This window comes from Athene noctua, chromosome Z, assembly GCF_965140245.1.
Source record: "Athene noctua chromosome Z, bAthNoc1.hap1.1, whole genome shotgun sequence".
Taxonomy (NCBI): Eukaryota; Metazoa; Chordata; class Aves; order Strigiformes; family Strigidae; genus Athene; species Athene noctua.
Window position 1 is genome coordinate 63,456,501 of NC_134077.1, and position 19,236 is coordinate 63,475,736.

Here is a 19,236-nt window from a genome sequence, read left to right on the forward strand (position 1 = left end):
ACAGCCTGCTGCCGGTGCGAGTTTTACTTGGTTTTCGCGCTGAATTTTGTAATCTGATCACAAAATAATTTAGATTGGAAGGGCCCTCTGGAGGCCGGCTAGTCCGACCGCTGCCCAAAGCGCGACGCCCTCTACGATCAGCTCACGCTGCCCGGGGCCTCCTCGGGGCGGCTTCAGAGCGACTGGGCGGGATTCCGCGGCCCGCCCCGCCCTCCGCGCCCCGCCCCCCCCCTCCGCGGCCCGCCCCCCCCCTCCGCGGCCCGCCCCCCCTCCCCTCCGCGGCCCGCCCCCCCCCCTCCGCGGCCCGCCCCCCCCCTCCGCGGCCCGCCCCCCCTCCCCTCCGCGGCCCGCCCCCCCTCCCCTCCGCGGCCCGCCCCCCCCCCTCCGCTGGCCTCTCTCGCCTTCGCGTCTGCTCCGTGGGGGCGGCGGAGGTCTCGCGGCGTTAGGCTCGGGTGTGGGCGGGCGGGCGGGCGCGCGCGCGCGGGAAGTTTTAGCGGGCGGGGGAAGATGGCGGCGGCCGCTCTCACGGGGCTGCGCGGCGGCCGTTAGCGGCCGCACTCTTTCCTTCCACGTCTCCCGCTCTTCTCTGCGCGCGCACTATGGACGTCGAGTGGGAGCGCGACCATCTCTGGCTCTACCTGCTGGCCCTGGGCTTCAGCGAGGAGGCTTACGACAGCGACTCGAATCTGATAGCGTAAGTGCGAGGGAGAGACGGGGAAGGAGAAGAAGGTGGAGGGGGGTGGCCCTTTTGTGACCGTCGGCCACCGAACGGGGCCCTGGGTTTCACCCAGGAGCGCAGGCCTCAAGAGGAGGCGTGGGGCGTGGTCTCGCCTTGGCCGCAGAGGGGCCTGAGGCCCTGGGCGATAGGTAACACGGAGGAAACGCCTGAATTTCCGTGGTGGTCTGCACTACCTGTGCCTGAGTACAGGAAACCCAGATACGGCAGTAACTCCTGCTCTCCGGTGGATGCATCCTGCACAGTGGCATGGAGAAAGTGAGCCGATTGGCTTTGTACCTCTTGGTTTGAAAAGTTCTTTGAGAGAAGATGCTCCCACTGAAATGATTTCAACTTTCTTAAATAGGCTGGAGGATGTATGCTTTTAGCTGTGCAGAAAATAAAGCATCCAATGTATAACTTGTAGCACTTTAATGTAAAGACGTATTTTGTAATCTTAAGAGAACAGTAAAAACGCTATTTTAATTCGGCATCCTAACTACTTCTCATGTAGCCCGTTATTTGCATCTTAAGCACATGTGTGATAACCCAAGAGCAGTGCACTTCCTGTCATTGCCCTCTTCTTGTCTGGTAAGCTGATCAGTCCTGTGCAGAAGAACATGGGTATGTATTTGGCTTGTGAGGCTACTGCTGTCCACATAATCAAGAATATAATTTATGCAGTTGTTGAAGGGGAAAAAAAAGTGGTCTCATGGGGAATGAAGAAGAAGAACATACAGTCAGAGAATTAGTTTCCTTCTGATTACAACTCTCTAATGTGTCAGAAGACTTGCCTTAATTAAAGTTGTTTCTGATATTATCTGTAATTTGCTGAGTTTGGTAAAAACTTTAATAGCTGCAAAGTAATCTACTTTTCCCTTGCATTTCCCAGACCAAACAATAAGTAGCATTTCCCAGATATGAATTGCTGCCAGGATCTTCAACATGGCAAGACTTCCATCTTCCTTAATGTTTTTCCTCGTAGAGCTGAGCTATTTTAGCTTACATATTATGATAAATGTCTGGAGGAAGACAAGTGATATGAAAATTGTCAGCGTTCTGACCCCTTTTTTTTTCTTTTCTCTTCCCTTCTCCTGAGTTAAAAAGAGCTGCAGACAAATCCCCCTCAAATAGTCTGTATTTAACGTATTATGAGAAGAAAACAAGCTACTCTTGGTCTAGGCTATATTGCCTCATTTTCTGGCTCCACCAGGAGGCATCACTAAGAAATCTTTTCTCTTTAGTCTTGTTCTTATAATGGCTATTTAAGTAACTGAATATTTGAGTGTGTTTTGAAATGACTTTCTTTTTTTTTTTTTCTTTTTTCCCCATGCTTTTTAAATGGAAAGAGACAATGTCTTTCCTCTAGAAAAAAACACAGATCCTGTATTGAGGAACCAGTGCTCTGTGTGGCTAAACAGTGTTATGGTGAGTATTATGAAGAGTGGAAATTGATGCTCTACTGGTTTCTGTGACTTCATTCTTTTTTTTGAGAGATTATGTAGTGCTTTTAAAAAGGAATTTTAAATAAGGTTGCTTTACCAAAGAATTCAGTTTTGCCTTGTGTCTTACTTCATATACTTGATCTTAAGATTTCTTTGAGGATAAAATTGTGGCATGGTGGAATTTAGGTGACGGAGACTTAATCTTGTTTCTTAAAACTTCTGTGGCTTGCTTCTGGATAATGGGATTTGATTAAACAAGTTTTAAGGGTTCCTCAGCTCTGGGTAAGAATAATTATCTTCAGCCTGAGAGGTGTTTGCTTCAGTTGCCCGGAAAGGTGTTTATTATTGTGAAAATGGTTTCAGATGCATCAAGAACCTAAGTCTTTCTTTATATATGGGGAAAGGGACTAAAGTTTAAGGTGAGTTTTCTAAAGGAAAAGAGGCAAACCAAAATTGATTGTTTCAGATATCATTGGTTATTATGTTACCTTCTCATACTGCCTTTGTTTTGCTGATAGTTCTAGAAATCAGGTCTTTATGTACTGGAACACTTTGATTTTTTTAGTACTAATGGCCAGGGTGAAAGCCAACAATGTAGTTTCTCTGAGTAAGATAAAAGCAGAACAAAACACGCTGATTAATGACTTCAGTAGAAAATATGAAGAAAAACCCTTAATATATTTTTAAAGGTAGGAGTTACCAGTTAGGAGTGAGGAGGGCAGAGATTTCTAACATTCACCCATCACTGATGTCAGTCTTTGCGTTGAAACTGTCTTTTGCATACAGAACTAGGGATTGTGCAGGGAAGATTCAGAAAGTTATAGTCTCTTTTGCTCACTAGAGTAGATGCCAGCTGTGGTGGCAAAGTACTTAAGCTTTGCATCAGGCTTGCTAGCAAGTAGACTGCAGTGTTTTGGTACTCAGATAAATGTTTGATGGCTGTTGTTTAAGCTTTAGTTCTTGGATCAGTTTTGTTTAAAACCGGTTTAACTTTTCTAGGATGAAGACGATCTTACTCAGATTTCACGGGCAATTGTTTCTCCTGATAATCCTAAATATATTCAAAAATTGTATTTGTTTGTGAGACACACAATGGTTAAGGACATGAAGCTGAACTCTGTAGGTAAGCTGTAATGGAGCAATAAAAATGCTTCATTTGTCATGTGTAACAGTGAATCTGTCAAGTTTTTAATATATACCAAGAGCTCTAAGTAGTTCTGATTGCTCAGTTCAGAATCTTTCACAGGGTTCTGTGCACTTGCGTAGAGCTACTGCTGGTAGAACCGTGTAGATTGTTTTGCTTTTTGTGGCATTATGGGTCTTGCTCCAAGGTTATTCTGTGTGATGCTGTATACCATTACCATTAACAGTGGTTTGGTTGAAAAGTATTGGACCACTCTACTGTACTCTTTCTCACAGCTTGAGAAATTCCGAAGACTCAGAACTGTATGTTCTGGGCATCTTGTATTGTTTTGGTGACCCTAAAGAACGGGGAAGGGGGAGTGAGAGTCAGGGAATGAAAAGACATACAACAGCAAGAGCTGGCAAAAAAGACAAGGCACTGCATACCCTTTTTCAGTCCAGGTAAAATGAGTGTCTTGATTTGTCATTCTTTCAGTTCATTTGTGGAATTTGTCTGTTTGCTAAGTGAGTGATATAATTCAAATATTAACTTTCATTTAGGCACTGATATACCTTTTGATGAAGCTGTAGAGTTGAAACCTGAGGATGCGTACATGGCAGTTGCAAGACATAGAGTTGCATATAGTAAACTGCTGCAAATTTTTCAAAGGGAACATTTTATAATTCAGGAATATGAGAGAAAAGCAGAGTAAGTAATGCATTTAAAGAAACGGAGTCTTTTTATAAAAGCTGACTTTTGCGTGTGTGTTTTTAAAAGGTTTTGAGGAGTCCACATCTGCTTTATATCATGAGTTCTGTTGAACTTCTTCACATTTTTTTCCTCCTTTACCTGCTCTAATCGATGGTTTGTAGGGTTGTCATGGTTTAGCCCCAGCTATTAGGCTGTTCGGAAATTAATTTCCGTTTTGTAATGTGATTTTTATTGTATATGTTTCAGGAATAGTACCTTCTCGACTGGTGTACTGTTATATATTTTTGAAAAGCTCATATTATGAACTTTCACACTGTATCATTAAATTATAATATAAACTGCGTTTTTGACAAATTTCGGCGGTTTGAAGTTCAGATGTCAAAACAGCAATTTCGACGGATCTACGAGTTCAAACTTGGACGTAATGCAGTGCAAGATGCTCGAAACATCAATGAGGTATATGGCCTGGGAAGTGTTAACAAATGGACAGTGCGACTTTGGTTCCAAAAATTTTGACGTGGCAATTTCGACCTTGAAGATCAAGAAGGTCATGGACGTCCTTCTGCTATTGACGACGATGAATTGAAGACTCTGGTGGAAGCGGATACTTATACAACTGATCGAGAACTTGCAAAATAACTCGAGGTAAGCATATCAACTGTTTCTAAGCATCTGAAGAAGATTGGAAAGTCGAAGAAGCTTGACAAATGGGTGCCGCACAAATTGAATGAGAATCACAGAAATCGCTGTTTTGAAGTGTTGTCGGCGCTTCTTTTTTGCAACCAGAATAACCGGTTTCTTGACCGTATTGTGATGAGCGACAAGAAATGGATGCTCTACGATAACCAGCGATGATCGGCTCAGTGGTTGGAACGCGATGAAGCTCTGCAGCACTTCCCAAAGCCGAATCTGCACGAAAAGAAGGTCATGGTGACTGTCTGGTGGTCTGCTGCTGGTTTAATCCATCACAGCTTTCTGAATCTGGGTGAAACGATCACGGCGGCGAAGTATACCCAGCAAATCAATGAAATGCACCAGAAACTTAAACGGCTGCGCCCAGCGCTGGTCAATAGAAAGGGTCCAATCCTTCTCCACGATAACGCGCGGCCACATGTTGCACTTTCGACGCTGCAGTGGTTGAACGAGCTGGGCTATGAAACTCTGCCTCATCCACTGTACTTACCAGACATCTCACCCACCGACTATCACTTCCTCAAGCATCTTGACAGCTTCTTGTGCAGGAGATGCTTCAGAAACCAAGGGGAGGCCGAAACTGCCTTGGGTAACTTCCTCGCCTCCAGAAGTCCAGAATTTTATGCAATCGGAATAAATAGGCTTGTTTCTTGTTGGCAAAAATATGTTGATTCTAATAGTTTTTATTCCGATTAATAAATTTTATTCTGAGCTGAGATATGTCCCTTCAAACATACAAGTTGAAATCGGCAGTTAATTTCCGAACAGCCCGATATTCCAGGAAGACCTTATAGCAGCTTTCCAGGACATAAAGGGGGCCTACAGGAAGGATGGTGAGGGACTCTTTATCAGGGAGTGTAGTGACAGGGCAAGGGGTAACAGTTTTAAACTGAAAGAGGGTAGATTCATAAGAGATACAAGGAAGAAATTCTCTCGTGTGAGGGTGGTGAGACACTAGAACAGGTTTCCTAGAGAGGTTGTGGCTTGCCTTCACCTTGGCAGTGTTCAAGGCCAGGTTGGACGGGGCTTTGAGCTGCCTGGTCTAGTGGAAGGTGTCCCTGCCCATGGAACTAGATGATCTTTTAAGGTCCCTTCCAACCCAAACCATTCCATGATACTCTTATCATATAAGGCTCTGCTTTCAATGGAAGGCTCAACAATATCATTTCCAGAGATCAAAATCTCCTAAAGTTCTCTGATTCCTAATAATTTTGCATCTCCTTTCACCTTGCTTGGGAGGTGTTAGTGGTCTTGCTTACATTGTGAGTGGTACCCTTCCAAAATGTAGTTCTCTATTAACAAGGCATCAGAGCTCTGAAGATTCATTAGATTTCAGCCTCATTCAAGCACACAGTGTTTCTGAACATCAGGCTACTGTTTTTAAATGCTTAAAAATTTAATTAAAGCACTTTGGCTTTGGCAAAAGAACTTCGGTCATCCAGCTTCCTGTACTCCAGTATTGTGTTCTGTGTTTTTTTAGAACTAAGAGATTTGGTACTGTCCAGCTGCTGAATATATTTGGAGGTTTATATTGATATTGTACCTTTCTAGTAACTTCGTTACTGTTCTTGGTTCTAATAAAAGCTGTTCCATTGCAGTAGAATAACTGACAGCTACATTGCTTAATTTACAAATAACCTTAGTGGCTTTCCTGACTGCCTTTGTGCACAAAGTCATGGTGAGACAGTCAAGGATAAATTTTTTACAAGTTCCAAAAATACCCTAGTATGTAGATTTGAAACGAATGAGCATATTGGTGATTTTTATGAATTCTTAGAAGAAACTTGGATTGTTTTAAAAATCTGTAGTGTAATTGTTAACTCTTCTCCTAGGCTATTAAAGAAAGAAATAAACCAGATAAAGTCTGAATATTCAGTCCTGCAGACGAGGTCTTCCAAGTAAGTGTTTTTCTTTGTAACTAAGTTAGCATATATAAAATTGATTTCTTAATCAATTTTATGAAATATGAACTGTAATTTCATTGTGGTCCATTTGAACTTTTGTTTTGCATGGTGCACATAGGATGAAACAAAATGACCAAAGCAAAAATGATAAAACTGAAAGAATTCAAAAGGTGAGCATTTTTTTTCTGCTGTGACAGCCTACTCTATTAGATTTCTGCAGTGCTAACTCAGATACGTTTATTTCCACGTGTCTGCCTGCGATTGTGCTAGCCTACTGTCCTGTGCCTTTGTGCTGTTTTAATACTTTGTCATCATAGTTATTATGGCAAACGTTTTAACATAGCATTTTTGTCCTTGTCTATTAAGGTCCGCAGTATGTGGACACTTATAATGGAAATTCTTACATCTCTCAAAAATGAAAAGGAAGTTGTGGATTTTGTACTTGAAGGTTCTGTTGATCAGTGCATTTTAGATGGAACTAACATTGTTTTCAGTGTTCCACAACTGTTGGCTCACAGACTTGAAAGTGACATACACCAAGTAAGTAATTTTAGTCCTTGCTAAATTGTATTGTTTTTTTAGTCCCCAGGGGGGTAATAAGATACCTTTAAAAAAACCCTCAAACCGGACTTCACAGGTGATGAGTGATGATTGCTCAAGGATGGAGAAGATATGTCTAACAATGCATGTAAAATTTGTTGTGATTATGCTGCTGTTTTGTATTGGTTATGTTTCAACCATTAACTTTCTAAGTTCAATAACTGCATTGGTAAGTCTGCCTCAGTACTTGATTTTTTTGTTTAGACATTAAAACTAGGTTGACCAGTTTAACTGTTGCTTTAATTAATGGGCTTTTGTTGCCACTGTAGTATATAGTGCTGTTTAGGCCTGCCACATCTGTTGGGGGAGCGGGTAAACAGAATACCTCATTAGTTGAAGTTTTATTAGTTTATATTTCTTTATAGGCTGCTTTCAAGCAGCTGATTCTAGAAAACAAGCCTGACGCTTAAATTTAGAATATGGTTTTTAAAAAATTAATCTGTCAGGAACTGAATCAAAATACAAAGTGGAATGTCGTATCACTGCTCTGATTACAGAAGACATAACTTTGTGATACTGATGATATTCATGAATTCTTTCTGTTCTTGCTTGCTATGCTTCAAGACTTGTACAGGAAATTTATATGAAGCTGAAAAACTGAATTTCTTAACAGTCATTCAGTTATTAAATGAAGCCCTGAGGACATTGAGAGATGAACACTGTCAATTTAACCTATGTGTGGTCACTGAGGATAGTATTAAGTCCTTCAATGAGTTACTACAGCGTTTGGAAGCAAAGAGGTAATTGTCTGGAAATTTTCTCTGGTTCCTAGTTCTATAGTCTAAGGATCATGTTTTTCAACCTTGGAGTCTTTTCTAAAATAATACCATTTGTAGTGAGAACACATTGGTCTTTTTCCTTTGCCACTGGGAAGTGCACATTTGTCTTGATCACCTGTATAACTCTTAAGATTAAGATTTGAGATTCTTCTCTAGGTAACTTCAGCTTTTTGCCTTTGCTTCATTAATATTTTAGGCTTTTTTTCCTGGGGACCTTACTTGCTAGATGGTCTGATTTTTTTGTTTGTTTGTTTGTTTTTGTTATGGTGATCAGTTCTGGGATTTTAAAACTGTCTGAAACTGGCTTAGGGAAAGTTAAAGTGTGCATCGCATTGTGTGTATGTGTTTTAATATAGTTCTTCCAACTCTGCTATAAGAAACATAAAGACTACCTAGCAGCTGCTTTTTAGGTTGTGAAATTCACTTAGTTCCTAGTGAATGCAGAAATGTATGAATAAGTTAGTACATATAAAATATTTTTCAGGCTAAGGGGAACACATAATACTCACCATCTATGCAGAATTGTTATCTCCACCGACAGATGGGTTATGTTCATTTTTCACACTCATGTTACAGCCTAAAACTAGAGGAACAACGCTGTGTGTCGAGTGGATCTATTTCTAAAAAACAGGAAGACTGGGAAGTGAAGTGGAAAAACTATCTTGGCCTGTGTCCTTTTAATTTAATCTTAGATCAGAATGAGGTAAGTAGTGTTCAATTTATCTGATTCTAGGGAAGAGAGTGAAGGTGAGAAAGGTTTTACATCCAAGCTGGTGTGTTCTGATGCAACACTTAAGCTTTGTATGTGAGATTAGGGAATCAGGTAGAACAATATCAGAAATTGCTTTTTATAATCTTTCTTGAAGAAGATACATTTGACTTAATGGTAGCTAATGTATTCATTTGAGATGGGTTATGGAACCATCTTGTCAAGACAGTATATCAGCATAAGAGCAAGCTGATCGGTTTTGATTTTGTCCGTATCCATCCCCCTGTGGAAATTGTGCTTTCATGTGCTGTCAGTCTGAACATCTTCTGAGTTCTGTTTTTCCCTTTTAATGTGATCTGCTTGATGAATAAACTGTAACTTCTATTGTGACACTCACATTGATACAGGAGTCTGAGGTTATACCCTTGTCTTACTACCCAGCTGAGAGAGGACAAGTTTCATGTTTAGTTAAACAGCTGGTTTGCAGAAAAACTGTTGTAAATAATTGTCTGTTAATTGCTGTTGATATGCAGATTTTTTTCAGCCTGCTTGTGTAACTTTTTTTCTTTTGAAAGGAACTGCATTTGTCAAGAGCTTCGCCACCCCTTTCTTTTAATCTTGCAGAAGAAGATGAGGATGGTGCCCCTTACCAACACGTAGTATCAGTTTCAGGTGGGTGAGCAGAAGCTGCTCCTTCTTCTCCTCCTGCCACAATTTTTAAAAGATGCTTACAGAGTTGAATCCTGCTTGCGTTTGCCTGTATCTTTGATAGTCTCAATCTGGTTTTGAATGACTCCTTGCCGTAATTGCTTTACATTTTTCAGCCTTCTTGTATCTCAGAGATTCTCTAAAGCTTTTGATATGGCAAAAAAACAGTGCTGGATTTGTTTGGTATTTTGTTGTTCTTGCACGAAGGGTTTTGAGACAGATTTCCATGTACAAATTTTCATTCATGGGTTCTAGAGAATACATTAACTCGTAACAGTAACAGTTGCTTCAGGTTGGAGGAGTAATAAGAAAGAGAGAAAGAAGAGAAAACTTTTCCCATTGACCAGCTGGGAAAAGAAATTGAAGGTGTCCTTCCAAGTAAGCATCTTTCTCCATTGCATTCTGTAATTCTTCCTTCACAGTAAGTGTGCCATTTGATCAGGACCTTACTTGATCTCTATGTTGGTTGCTTTCGGTCATCAGGTTAACCGTAGTGATCAGAACTCACTTTGATCAGGCATGGATGTTGCACGTGCTAATTGACTGCTGAGCTGGTTGTGTTTTACTGGGTAGTGCTTATTGACAAAGTGTTGACTGTACCTAGAATAGAGTTATAAATCAGAAGCCACAAAGCAAGGGTGGAAAAGGAGGGTGAAGACTGCTTGAATTGTGTCATTTGCAGTCCTGTTTAGGAAAAATTTCGAGGTGCAAAGCAATAGGGAGGTCTTTTTCATTATAAAGGTGAAAGCACTTCTCCAGTGGTCTTGAGGGTATGTAGATATCAGGCTAGAAACTGCAAAGGAAAAGCTACAGGTCTGAGAATGGAAGGTAAGTTGTCTTAAAAATTCCAAAGATTAAAACGCTGTGCAATAATGCTGTGAACTCCTGGTAATACTAGATTAGTTTGAGACAAACTGCTGTCTGTGCTGTTCTCTCTACTCTGTGGTTAAGATGCTTGGTCTGAGAATCCAGCCACTAACAAAATTAATGTTATACCTTGACATACCAAGGTTTAAAAAAAAAGTTAACCTCACCTAACTTCTTGAAGTGAGCTTGGATTTTCGAGGTGGTGTTGAGGTGAATACAAAAGGAAATGCCATTAATATTTGCAGAAGCTGAAATTTTGGGTTAGTAGAGAACTACAGAGGTTAAACTTTGACTGTTTATCCAAATGACATGCCAAAATTGATAATTATTGTTCTAGAGAGTCCTGAGCTGAAGTATGTGGGCCTCTGATAATGTGCAAAACATTGCCTTTACAGTGTGCCTTGCCTTGCTTGGACTCAGGTGGCCTTGATCAGACAGAGTATGTCCACAGAGACATTTATTGAATAATGCAGGTGATGCTGGTGGGGAAAATGGTGGAGTTTCGCTTTGTGTATAACACAAATAGATGCTGGGTGCTAGTGACGTCTGTGGCTACAGGTGGTACCTGAGCAAAAGGATTGATTCCACTGTCCTGCTTATATATTAATTTATTTTTCTTGAATTGTTCAGAAAGTGCATCCTATGAATAGTCTACAGAATTGGTCTGAATTGTTTGTGTCACCTGGGAAGCCTGAGTGGAAAAAATGGAGGCAATAACAAAACTCTTGACTTGCTTTTCTAGATGCATGTGACTCTATTCATGAAGTATGTTATGCAAAAGGTGGTGAGGCATTGGAAGCTCTGATGGATAAGTCAACATCACCATCAAGATGGTAGGATGTTAATGAGAAGTTGGTTAAAAACGGTGGAAAAAATAGAAATGTACTTGTTGGAATTGAATATATTGCATCTCCTGATCCTTAGTAGATTATTTCAGTAGCCCACTCCTTACATGTCAAATCCACCTGATTTAGCAAGATAGTCCTAAAGTAACTTTTTTTTCCACTGGTGACCAATTGATTAACTGGTTGTGGCTGAATAGGATGTGCATCAGTGAAGTTGTGAGGTTTTTATGTCACTTTTAACTATATTCTTTAAAGCATTAAGAGGTGGGTAGAGAAAACAGAATTCTGTTTCTCATATTAGGTTGATGTAGGACATATATGTTCAGTATAGCCTGAGAATAAAAGAACAGATACTCACAGGAGTCGTTACTTTGTGTTTGAAAAAAACTAACTAAAGCCAAACCAAAACCCCTTTACTCCCAAGCAGAATTACTGTGTTAAACCTTCTCAACAAGGTTTTTCTTATAAATCTTCTAAAATTACTTTGTTCTTTAACTTCTCTTACTGCAGTTCAAGGAAATTACAGAACACAAACCAATGGTATTCTAAAAAGTTTTGGCCTGTTTGTCCTTTACTCAGTCCAGGAAGGTTTCATGACCTTTGACTTACAAACACTGTATCCTACAGATACTTGAGAGTGGCCTACTAGGAGAGAAAGGGAGTTAGCAAAGAAAGGCTATCCTATATTTAGGCATTAGTAGGTGTACTTGCATGTAAGTCTCAATGAAGGTCCAAATAGCACAGTTAGCATAGTTGCGAGCTAGAGCACAGATTTCTCTCACTGACTTCATACAGCATGGATTTCTGTCTGCTACTGATTCTAAAGACAGGTAACAGCAAATACTAACATTTTAAGGTGCGTTCTTCCTGATGAGTGAGGACTACCTTACATTTTAGAGAGCTATGCAGTTAGCACTACACTCATCTGAAGTGAAAAGACTGATGGTTTTGGTAGCTGGCTGATCATTAAATATCAGTATGTTCATATAGGAACAGACTTGTGGATGCCAGAGGCAATTCAGAGGAAGAATATCTAGTTATCTTTGATTGCAGAACACAGAAGACTTTTTTACAAAATGTATCACAAAATCCCTTCTTTTTGTTATTCAGTGGAAAAGTTTAATAATTTATTAATTTTGGGAGGCTGATACACAACTAGAGCTAAATCTACTCTAATTGTCACATGTTCTCCCTATAGTAAAATTGCCTTCTGATGACCGGGACGAATTGAGGGAAATCGTAACGGACAGATACGGGGCACACATATGTAATGGCCTTGTACTAAGACTTGAATGCCACTTATTTAATTTGTCTCTAAATTTTTAAATTTTTTTTTTCCCCCTCCTCTCCCTCATCCTCCCTCAAGGATCTCTTCAGTGCCTTTGGAGTTGTCAAAAGCATCTGAAAACAGAGATGTGTTAATTGAAAAGGTGGTTCTTTATTATTTTCCTACCTGTCAAAGATATTTGCTTTTTACATTGATTGAAGCCTAGACATAGTATTTGGGGGGAGGGTTGTGGGGGTTTTGGTTTATTGGGTGGTTTGTTTGGTTTTTTTTAAGTAGTAATTTTACATATCTGAGTCAGGAAGGGACTTGTACCTGACTTCCAGTACAACATACAGTGTGTCACTGATTCCCTGCTTGCTGAAGCAATTTTTCTGGTGTAAGCAGTGGTCAGACTTTGATGTTTCTTAAAGTTGTGTGTGAACTTAAGGGTTATAATGGGGCCTAAAAGCAACTTGGATGTAGAGTAGGTTGTTGCACAATTGTTCACTGTAGTGTGTTCAAGACAGTTGCAGATGAGTCATCTATGTTCTGTGCAACACCTTCTTACAGCCACTATTTACATCCTACTTTAAATAAGATTGTAAAATAGAATTTAAGACCGAAATATTTTTATTCACTAAAGCCGTTACTGTTCAGAATTTGTACAGAAGTTTCTTCACGATAATTTTCTGACACTTGAGTTTAAAACTTCTAATAATTCCTGTGTATTCCTCTAGAACCTGCATATTGAAACTTGCAAGGGAGAAAAAATGCCTGTGAGTCCAAAGATCTCAAAAAATGGAAAGAATGAGTCTACCATTTCAGAAATGTGGCAGAATGCAGGTGATCATGTTATCGAGACAGAGTCTGCTGTCAAAAAAGAAGACCCTTTCAAGAAAACTGGAGATGAACTGGCAGAAGAGGTTCGGAAAAGTTATTTTAATTTTTTTTTTTGTTTTTTAAATAAATGGTTATTAAATTCAGAGAACAAATTACTAATTCCATTATAAAATGCCTCTTGTAATCTGCATACATCAACAGTTACTTTTTTCTGCTAGATGGTAATCAGTGTCACTAAGTTTTAGGGGTGACTGCCCAGTTAAGTACACCCTGAAAGCATGGAGCGTGTGGAGTTAATAAATAAATCATGGTGAAGTGAATAGCACTCTCAGTAGAAACATGGTATGATTTTTATCACAGCACACACATTAATCTATGAACCATTGCATATATTAAGAATTCAGCAGTCCTTTTTGTTTCTGAAGTTATGCAGGTTAAATAGTTAACAGGGACTCGAGAATTTTAAGCAGAAATTTAAGTATTTCCTCTTTTAGGTCTTTTATTTAAGATTTAACTGAGGAATTCTTTTACAAGAGTTACTGTAAAATGTGCCACAGCTTGATTTGGAAAGTAAATTGAATCTTCACTGAAATGGTAGTTATTTTCCATCTGCTAAAATGTTTTATAAATGTTGTATATAAAATGTTTATAAAATGCTGTATAAATATAGCTCTAGTCTGTATGCTTATGCAGTCCTTGACTAGTGTCTTAAATATATTCTATTTGAGCACAATTTCATATTTTAAAGATGGATTCATAAAGGAACTTCAATTCTAATTTCTGTCTTCAATTCTGATTTCAGTCCCCTGTCTTCATTTTGTGTAGTAGGACACTGTGGTCATTGTGAGCCTAAGTAGTAAATAGCAGAAGAGTCAGGAGATTCCAGGCTCTTCAGATCATTTGGAGAATGGGATCTGTATCAAGCCATCACTGACAGAGATAAAGCAGTTATAATTTTGCTTTCTCAGGATTTGCCCTTCTCTAACATCCTACAGGTTGTAAAAACAGTGATATCTGGGTTGCCTCAGAGTGGCGAAGGAAAAGGAATGGCATTAGAAGATATCATTAGCTCAGTGTTTTCTAACCCATTTTTAACAAGAAACGAAATTCCTCGAACTCCAGAAAATCTGCGTAAGTCTTAAACTGTGGTTTGTTAATACTTACTGATTAGAAATGTGGTTAGTTCATTGACGTTGTACATCTCACACAGCAAGAAAAAGATAATTATTCCATTGAAGCTGCAAGTTGTTCTGATGTCTCACTCTGTATCAACATAGTGAGCCTAATAAGATATAGGCCTAATAAGCTGTGAATACCGTTAATTTTATTTAAAATAGATTTTTTTTTCACTGTGTAGAATCCCCTTTGTATTGAGGAAGAAAACTAAGCATAAACAATGTAAAACAGCTATGCATCTTCCTTCTTGGATTGCTTAGGTTAGTGAAGGGACAAAAGAAAAATGCACTGAGTGTATGAAAGTACTAAAATTTTATCATGATTTGTTCCATTTAGTTACTGAAATTAGAAGCTCATGGAGAAAAGCTATTCAGACTGAGGGCTCATCAGACATAGAGCTGGCCCCAACTGAAGTAATGATAGAAGCTCCAATGGATGCTGGACCTATAATGCAGGAGGTGGCAGACTCTAGATTTGTGTGCATGGCCCCTGACTTTGATCCTCTCTTGTCAGAAGGGGAGTCCCAGTTGAGTTCTGTAGAATTTGGACCTCAAGAGCAGATGGGGATAAGTCATGTCATTGAGTCTCCAGCTTCGGAAACACCTGAAATGCAAGAGAGTGAGAGAAATAAAACACAAGAATTAAAATACATTGTTTTGAACAGAAGTTCTGTAGACAATCCAGAAAAGCCTACACTTCAGTATGTAAAGAGCAGCATGAATACTCCAGATATTTGTTCAGAAGACAGTAGCAGAACAAATGTTCTACCTTCAGGCCACATTCAGGGTTCTATAATGAATAGTATGCAGCACTGGAATGTATATCCACCATTAAGTTCTACCAGTCCTAAAGCTGGCCAGTCGGGCATATTGGATGAGACATTTCCAGAAGAACTTGGTGACTTCAGTTTCAACAAATCTGCAAGCTCAGAGCTTGATTTTGATTTAATAGACAGCATGTACTTAGCAGGTGGTTCAGAAAATAAGGGGGATATTAAAAAATCAAAGCTAGATCTACAGTCCTCATTCAACACATGCGAAGTGCTGAAAATGTCTGAATCTAGAAGTGAAGAAGAGCTTCATCAAACTCCTAATGGGGATGAATTTGTAGGTTGTAGATCAGACCTAAGCCTTGCACCAGAAAAAAGAGGAAAATGGGAATTGTGCAGTCCTCCAGAACTCTTCTCACTGGATGAAGAATTTACCAAAATGCCATCGCCACAATCTCATAATGAGAGAAAATATTCCCTTTCATCTTTACTGGTATCCTGTCAAAATCTGGAGAAAATGGCATCAATGGTAAACGAAATCCCACCAGACTTAATACGTAAATTGAAGGGTAAGTGTCTGTGTACTTTAGCAACAAGATTTTGTCCATTCTGCTACAGGGTGTAGTACCGTATATAACCTACTGTGAACTGTGCTGTGGAAGTGTATGGAGACATATTTTTTGTATGCTTATTCCTTATGGGAGATGAGACATAAAAGCAAAGGAAACGTGCTTCCTTTAGTTGTATAACTATCTTGCAAGTAGGAGGAAAGATGTTCATCTGATTTTCTGAGGTAATCTGCAGCTATTTAAAAAAAACCCCAAACCCTTAAGGTATATTAGCAATGGAGTAATCTGAGTTAAATTTTGAGAATTCACAGTTAGTTTGAAATAGTGTGTTTATTGTGAACAAATTTGGCTGTTTAGAAATGTGTTTTAGGTAGTTGGAACTTTTCTGAGTTCAGTCAGGTGTTCATAGTCTAATACTTTATTAATATAATTTTTATTTATATAGTAACGAAGTAGCCTGCGTTCCAGCCTGCCTGCCCTCTCACCCCATTTCCAACAGAAGTGTCAGCTTTCTTTAACCAGTAGTGCAGTGTTTAGATATATGTGAGGCCAATTTTGAAATGCATTAATAAAAATGAGTCAGTAATGATTATACAGAAGACTCACCAAAAGAGATGGTATTTAATGGAGTACTAGAAATTTATCACAACAAGCTAGTCTGAAGTAGTGAGATTACACTTTGTGCAAAGGCTTCTGCAATTTAGCTTTTGCTTAAAAGTGTGGCTGTACTGATAGCAGATGATTTTACCTTATGTTGTGGTTTGAGCCCGGAGGGCAACTGAGCACCATACAGCTGCTCACTCACCCCTTCGTCTGAGGAATGGAAAGGAGAAAATAAAGCAAAAAGCTGGAGAATTAAGATAAAGACAAGGAGGAATGACTCACCCGTTATGGTTATAGGCAAAAGACAGACTCATTAGGGGAAAAAAAAAGGACATCGGTTTAATTCAAACGCTAACAACGACACTTAACAGACAGAGTAGGACAGTGAGCAGCACTACCACATCTTAAAAACACCTTCTCCCCACCCTTCCCTTTTTCCTGGGCTCAGCTTTGCTCCCAATTTCTCTCCCTCCTCCCTGCCAGTGGTGCAGAGGGCAGGGAATGGGGCATGTGGTCAGTCCTGCCACTTCTTCCTCAAGAGTTGGGAGAGGACTCCTCCCATTCTTCCCCTGCTCCAGTGTGGGGTCCCTGTCATGGGAGACAGTCCTACATGAACTTTCTCCGACCTGAGTCCTTCCCATGTGCTGCAGTGCTTCCCATGCTGCTCTGGTGTGGATCCTTCCCATGTGTTGCAGTCCTCCCAGTGCCAAACTACAACAGCGGGGGCTTTTTCGCAGAGAGTCCCAGCCTTCTTTGGGTGCAGCCACCTGCTCTGGTGTGGTGTCTTCCAGGGGCTGCGAGTGGGCATCTGCTCCACTGTGACCTCCATGGGTGGCAGGGGGACAGCCTGCCCTCTCACCATGGGCTAAGGGGGTCTCTGCTCTGGCGCATCTTCTCCCACTCCTTTCATCTCCTTTCTCCCACTGACCTTGGTGTTTGCAGAGGTGTTCTTACAACTCATGCTCACAACTCCAAGTCCTCCTCCCAGGTTCCCCTTTTTAAATACATTATCTCAGAGTTGCAGCCATTGTCTCTAATTGGCTCAGCCTTGGTGCAAAGGCAGGTCTGACTTTAAGCCAGGGGAGCTTTGAGAAGCTTCTAATAGGGCCACCACTGTAGCCCCTGCCCCACTATGAAAAACCCCCACCACACACAAAAAACCATCACATCTTACTTGGAACAGATACCAAAATTGGAAGTACCATTTCATATATGCTTTTGTAAATGCTTTTTGAGCAGTATTTCTGTCAATTAATTGAATATTATAGAATGCTAACTAATTCTCTTTTGTTTCCAGATAAAGATAATTGAATGAGAAGTCAAGAAGTAAGGAGCAGCCATCAGGACCAAATTTTTAAAGCAGAAACACAACTGTATGTGTACAGTTCACTTGAGCATGTAGGATCTTCTCCAAGCACTGTCTAGATGAAGAAGTTGCACTCCTTTCTATTTTTTGCAGATTGTATTCCAGTCTCCTTGTTTAGAAGTGTCAGTTGCCTGCTCTGGTTCTTCCAATTTTGTGTCATACATTCTGTGTACAGCCTATCTTATTTACAGAACTGTGTATTTGTTCTTAAGCATGTTCTGAAAAATAGCAGATGTTGAGTAGGTGGCATAATCCTAGAAAATGGAAAAACAAGGTCTCATATGAGAAATAGTGAAATCTTTGGCGTCTCTACCTTGCCTGTGATTTCCAACATCCGTCCGTGTCCCCCCCCTAAAAAAAACCCCACCCGAAGTTTACTTGGTGATTTGTATTCATTGGATTCTTCTCTCTTTTTGAGACTTCTGGTCAATATTGCCATCAGTTCTACCTGTTGATAGAGTCTGCTCTGTTTTTGTAAACTTCCACTGAAGTGCCTGTTTTGTCAGGCATTTTACTGAATAAACATTTCACACCAATCTTATGACATGTAGTACCATTAATGCCATGTTATTTTCACATAGTTGCTACACGTTCATGACACTGTGATATAAGTAACTGATAATGTAGCTTGTGGTGGGGTGGGAATGTAAAAGTTGTGGTGCCATCAGATAAACTTATTGTAAAAGTGCTGACTGGTGTGTTTACAGAGTTTTGAAGCATTGCTAAAAACAAGTTGCTTTTCTGCTTTGGTGTATCTCCTCCTTTTTTTCAAAACGGTTGCAATACGTTTTAAGAAGAATCTTCACCTGTCTTCCTTATAAAGTAGAATTTGACAAGCTTTATTTTTTGTGGCTGATTGTAAAAGCTATAATGTGGCTGCTAAACACGTTAACAGCTAATAGGGAAGTGCTTCTTAATAGCCTATTTACATGTTGATCTAATCATGGTCGAACAGCTAGAAATTGGAAGGCCTGACCTGGAACATGCCCAGCTGTGTTCCATGCAGACCTGGGCTCTAGAGCTTGGTGCTGGTGACCTCACAGAGGTTCCCCCAGTGACTGTCAAGGCTTTCATGCTGTGGTCAGAAGGGGCTTGAAAACAGGACTGCAGAGCTCTGGTTGGGATGCCACCAGAGGAACCTGGGCATGCTGCTCCAGGGAAGGGGCCTTTCAGCTGAGATGTGTCGTGCAGCCTGTACTAGTCTTGTGTGCTCTGTCCCTGCTTCTGGAGTTTCTTAGATACTACATAATTTGTCTCCAGGGACTGCTGCTGAAGACTGTTTTTGTTTGTTTTGGGGTTTTTTTGTTCTGCTTGGAAAGACCTGATCTGTAACTGTTTTTCTTCACAAACATGTCTCCTATATTGCCTGTGCCTTTGCATACAGTTCCATCCTTGAAGAAGTGCATTTGTCAGCTGTGCTCCTGTGGGTATGTAAAAGGCTGGGGGAAGGAGCTTGGAGTAGTGGTTACTTGGCTAGAATGCTGCACTGTTAGTCACTACTATTAAGTTGCGTATGAAAAACCATAGAAGTATCTCAGAGCATTTTT

The 19,236-nt window shown here is 40.2% G+C and overlaps 1 protein-coding gene and 1 non-coding gene across 3 annotated transcripts; both read left to right on the forward strand.

Annotated features, from left to right (window-relative positions):
* Positions 1 to 454: 454 nt before the first annotated feature.
* On the forward strand, positions 455 to 18,225 carry HAUS6 (HAUS augmin like complex subunit 6). 2 transcript variants are annotated; one of them, XM_074932327.1, is made up of 16 exons: positions 455 to 694; positions 2,065 to 2,143; positions 3,160 to 3,283; positions 3,844 to 3,991; positions 6,520 to 6,585; positions 6,710 to 6,761; positions 6,958 to 7,131; positions 7,756 to 7,931; positions 8,547 to 8,673; positions 9,255 to 9,351; positions 10,997 to 11,087; positions 12,466 to 12,529; positions 13,104 to 13,289; positions 14,202 to 14,337; positions 14,719 to 15,720; positions 17,621 to 18,225. In XM_074932327.1, the coding sequence occupies exons 1-16, from the start codon at positions 600 to 602 to the stop codon at positions 17,632 to 17,634; spliced, it is 2,631 nt and encodes an 876-aa protein (XP_074788428.1). In that variant the 5' UTR covers positions 455 to 599; the 3' UTR covers positions 17,635 to 18,225. The 2 variants fall into 2 exon arrangements, with proteins under 2 accessions (XP_074788428.1, XP_074788429.1); XM_074932328.1 differs by lacking the exons at positions 455 to 694; positions 2,065 to 2,143; positions 3,160 to 3,283 and adding an exon at positions 3,617 to 3,744.
* On the forward strand, positions 12,237 to 12,366 carry LOC141974039 (small Cajal body-specific RNA 8). Its single transcript, XR_012635661.1, has one exon.
* Positions 18,226 to 19,236: the final 1,011 nt, after the last annotated feature.

What these genes read in the sequence shown, in the direction of transcription:
- HAUS6 (XM_074932327.1), top strand. Translation starts at nt 600, where the DNA reads ATGGACGTCGAGTGGGAGCGCGACCATCTCTGGCTCTACCTGCTGGCC. An exon ending in AGCGACTCGAATCTGATAGC is followed by an intron (nt 695 to 2,064) that starts GTAAGTGCGAGG and finishes TTAAATGGAAAG; the next exon opens with AGACAATGTCTTTCCTCTAG. An exon ending in AAACTGAAAGAATTCAAAAG is followed by an intron (nt 6,762 to 6,957) that starts GTGAGCATTTTT and finishes TTGTCTATTAAG; the next exon opens with GTCCGCAGTATGTGGACACT.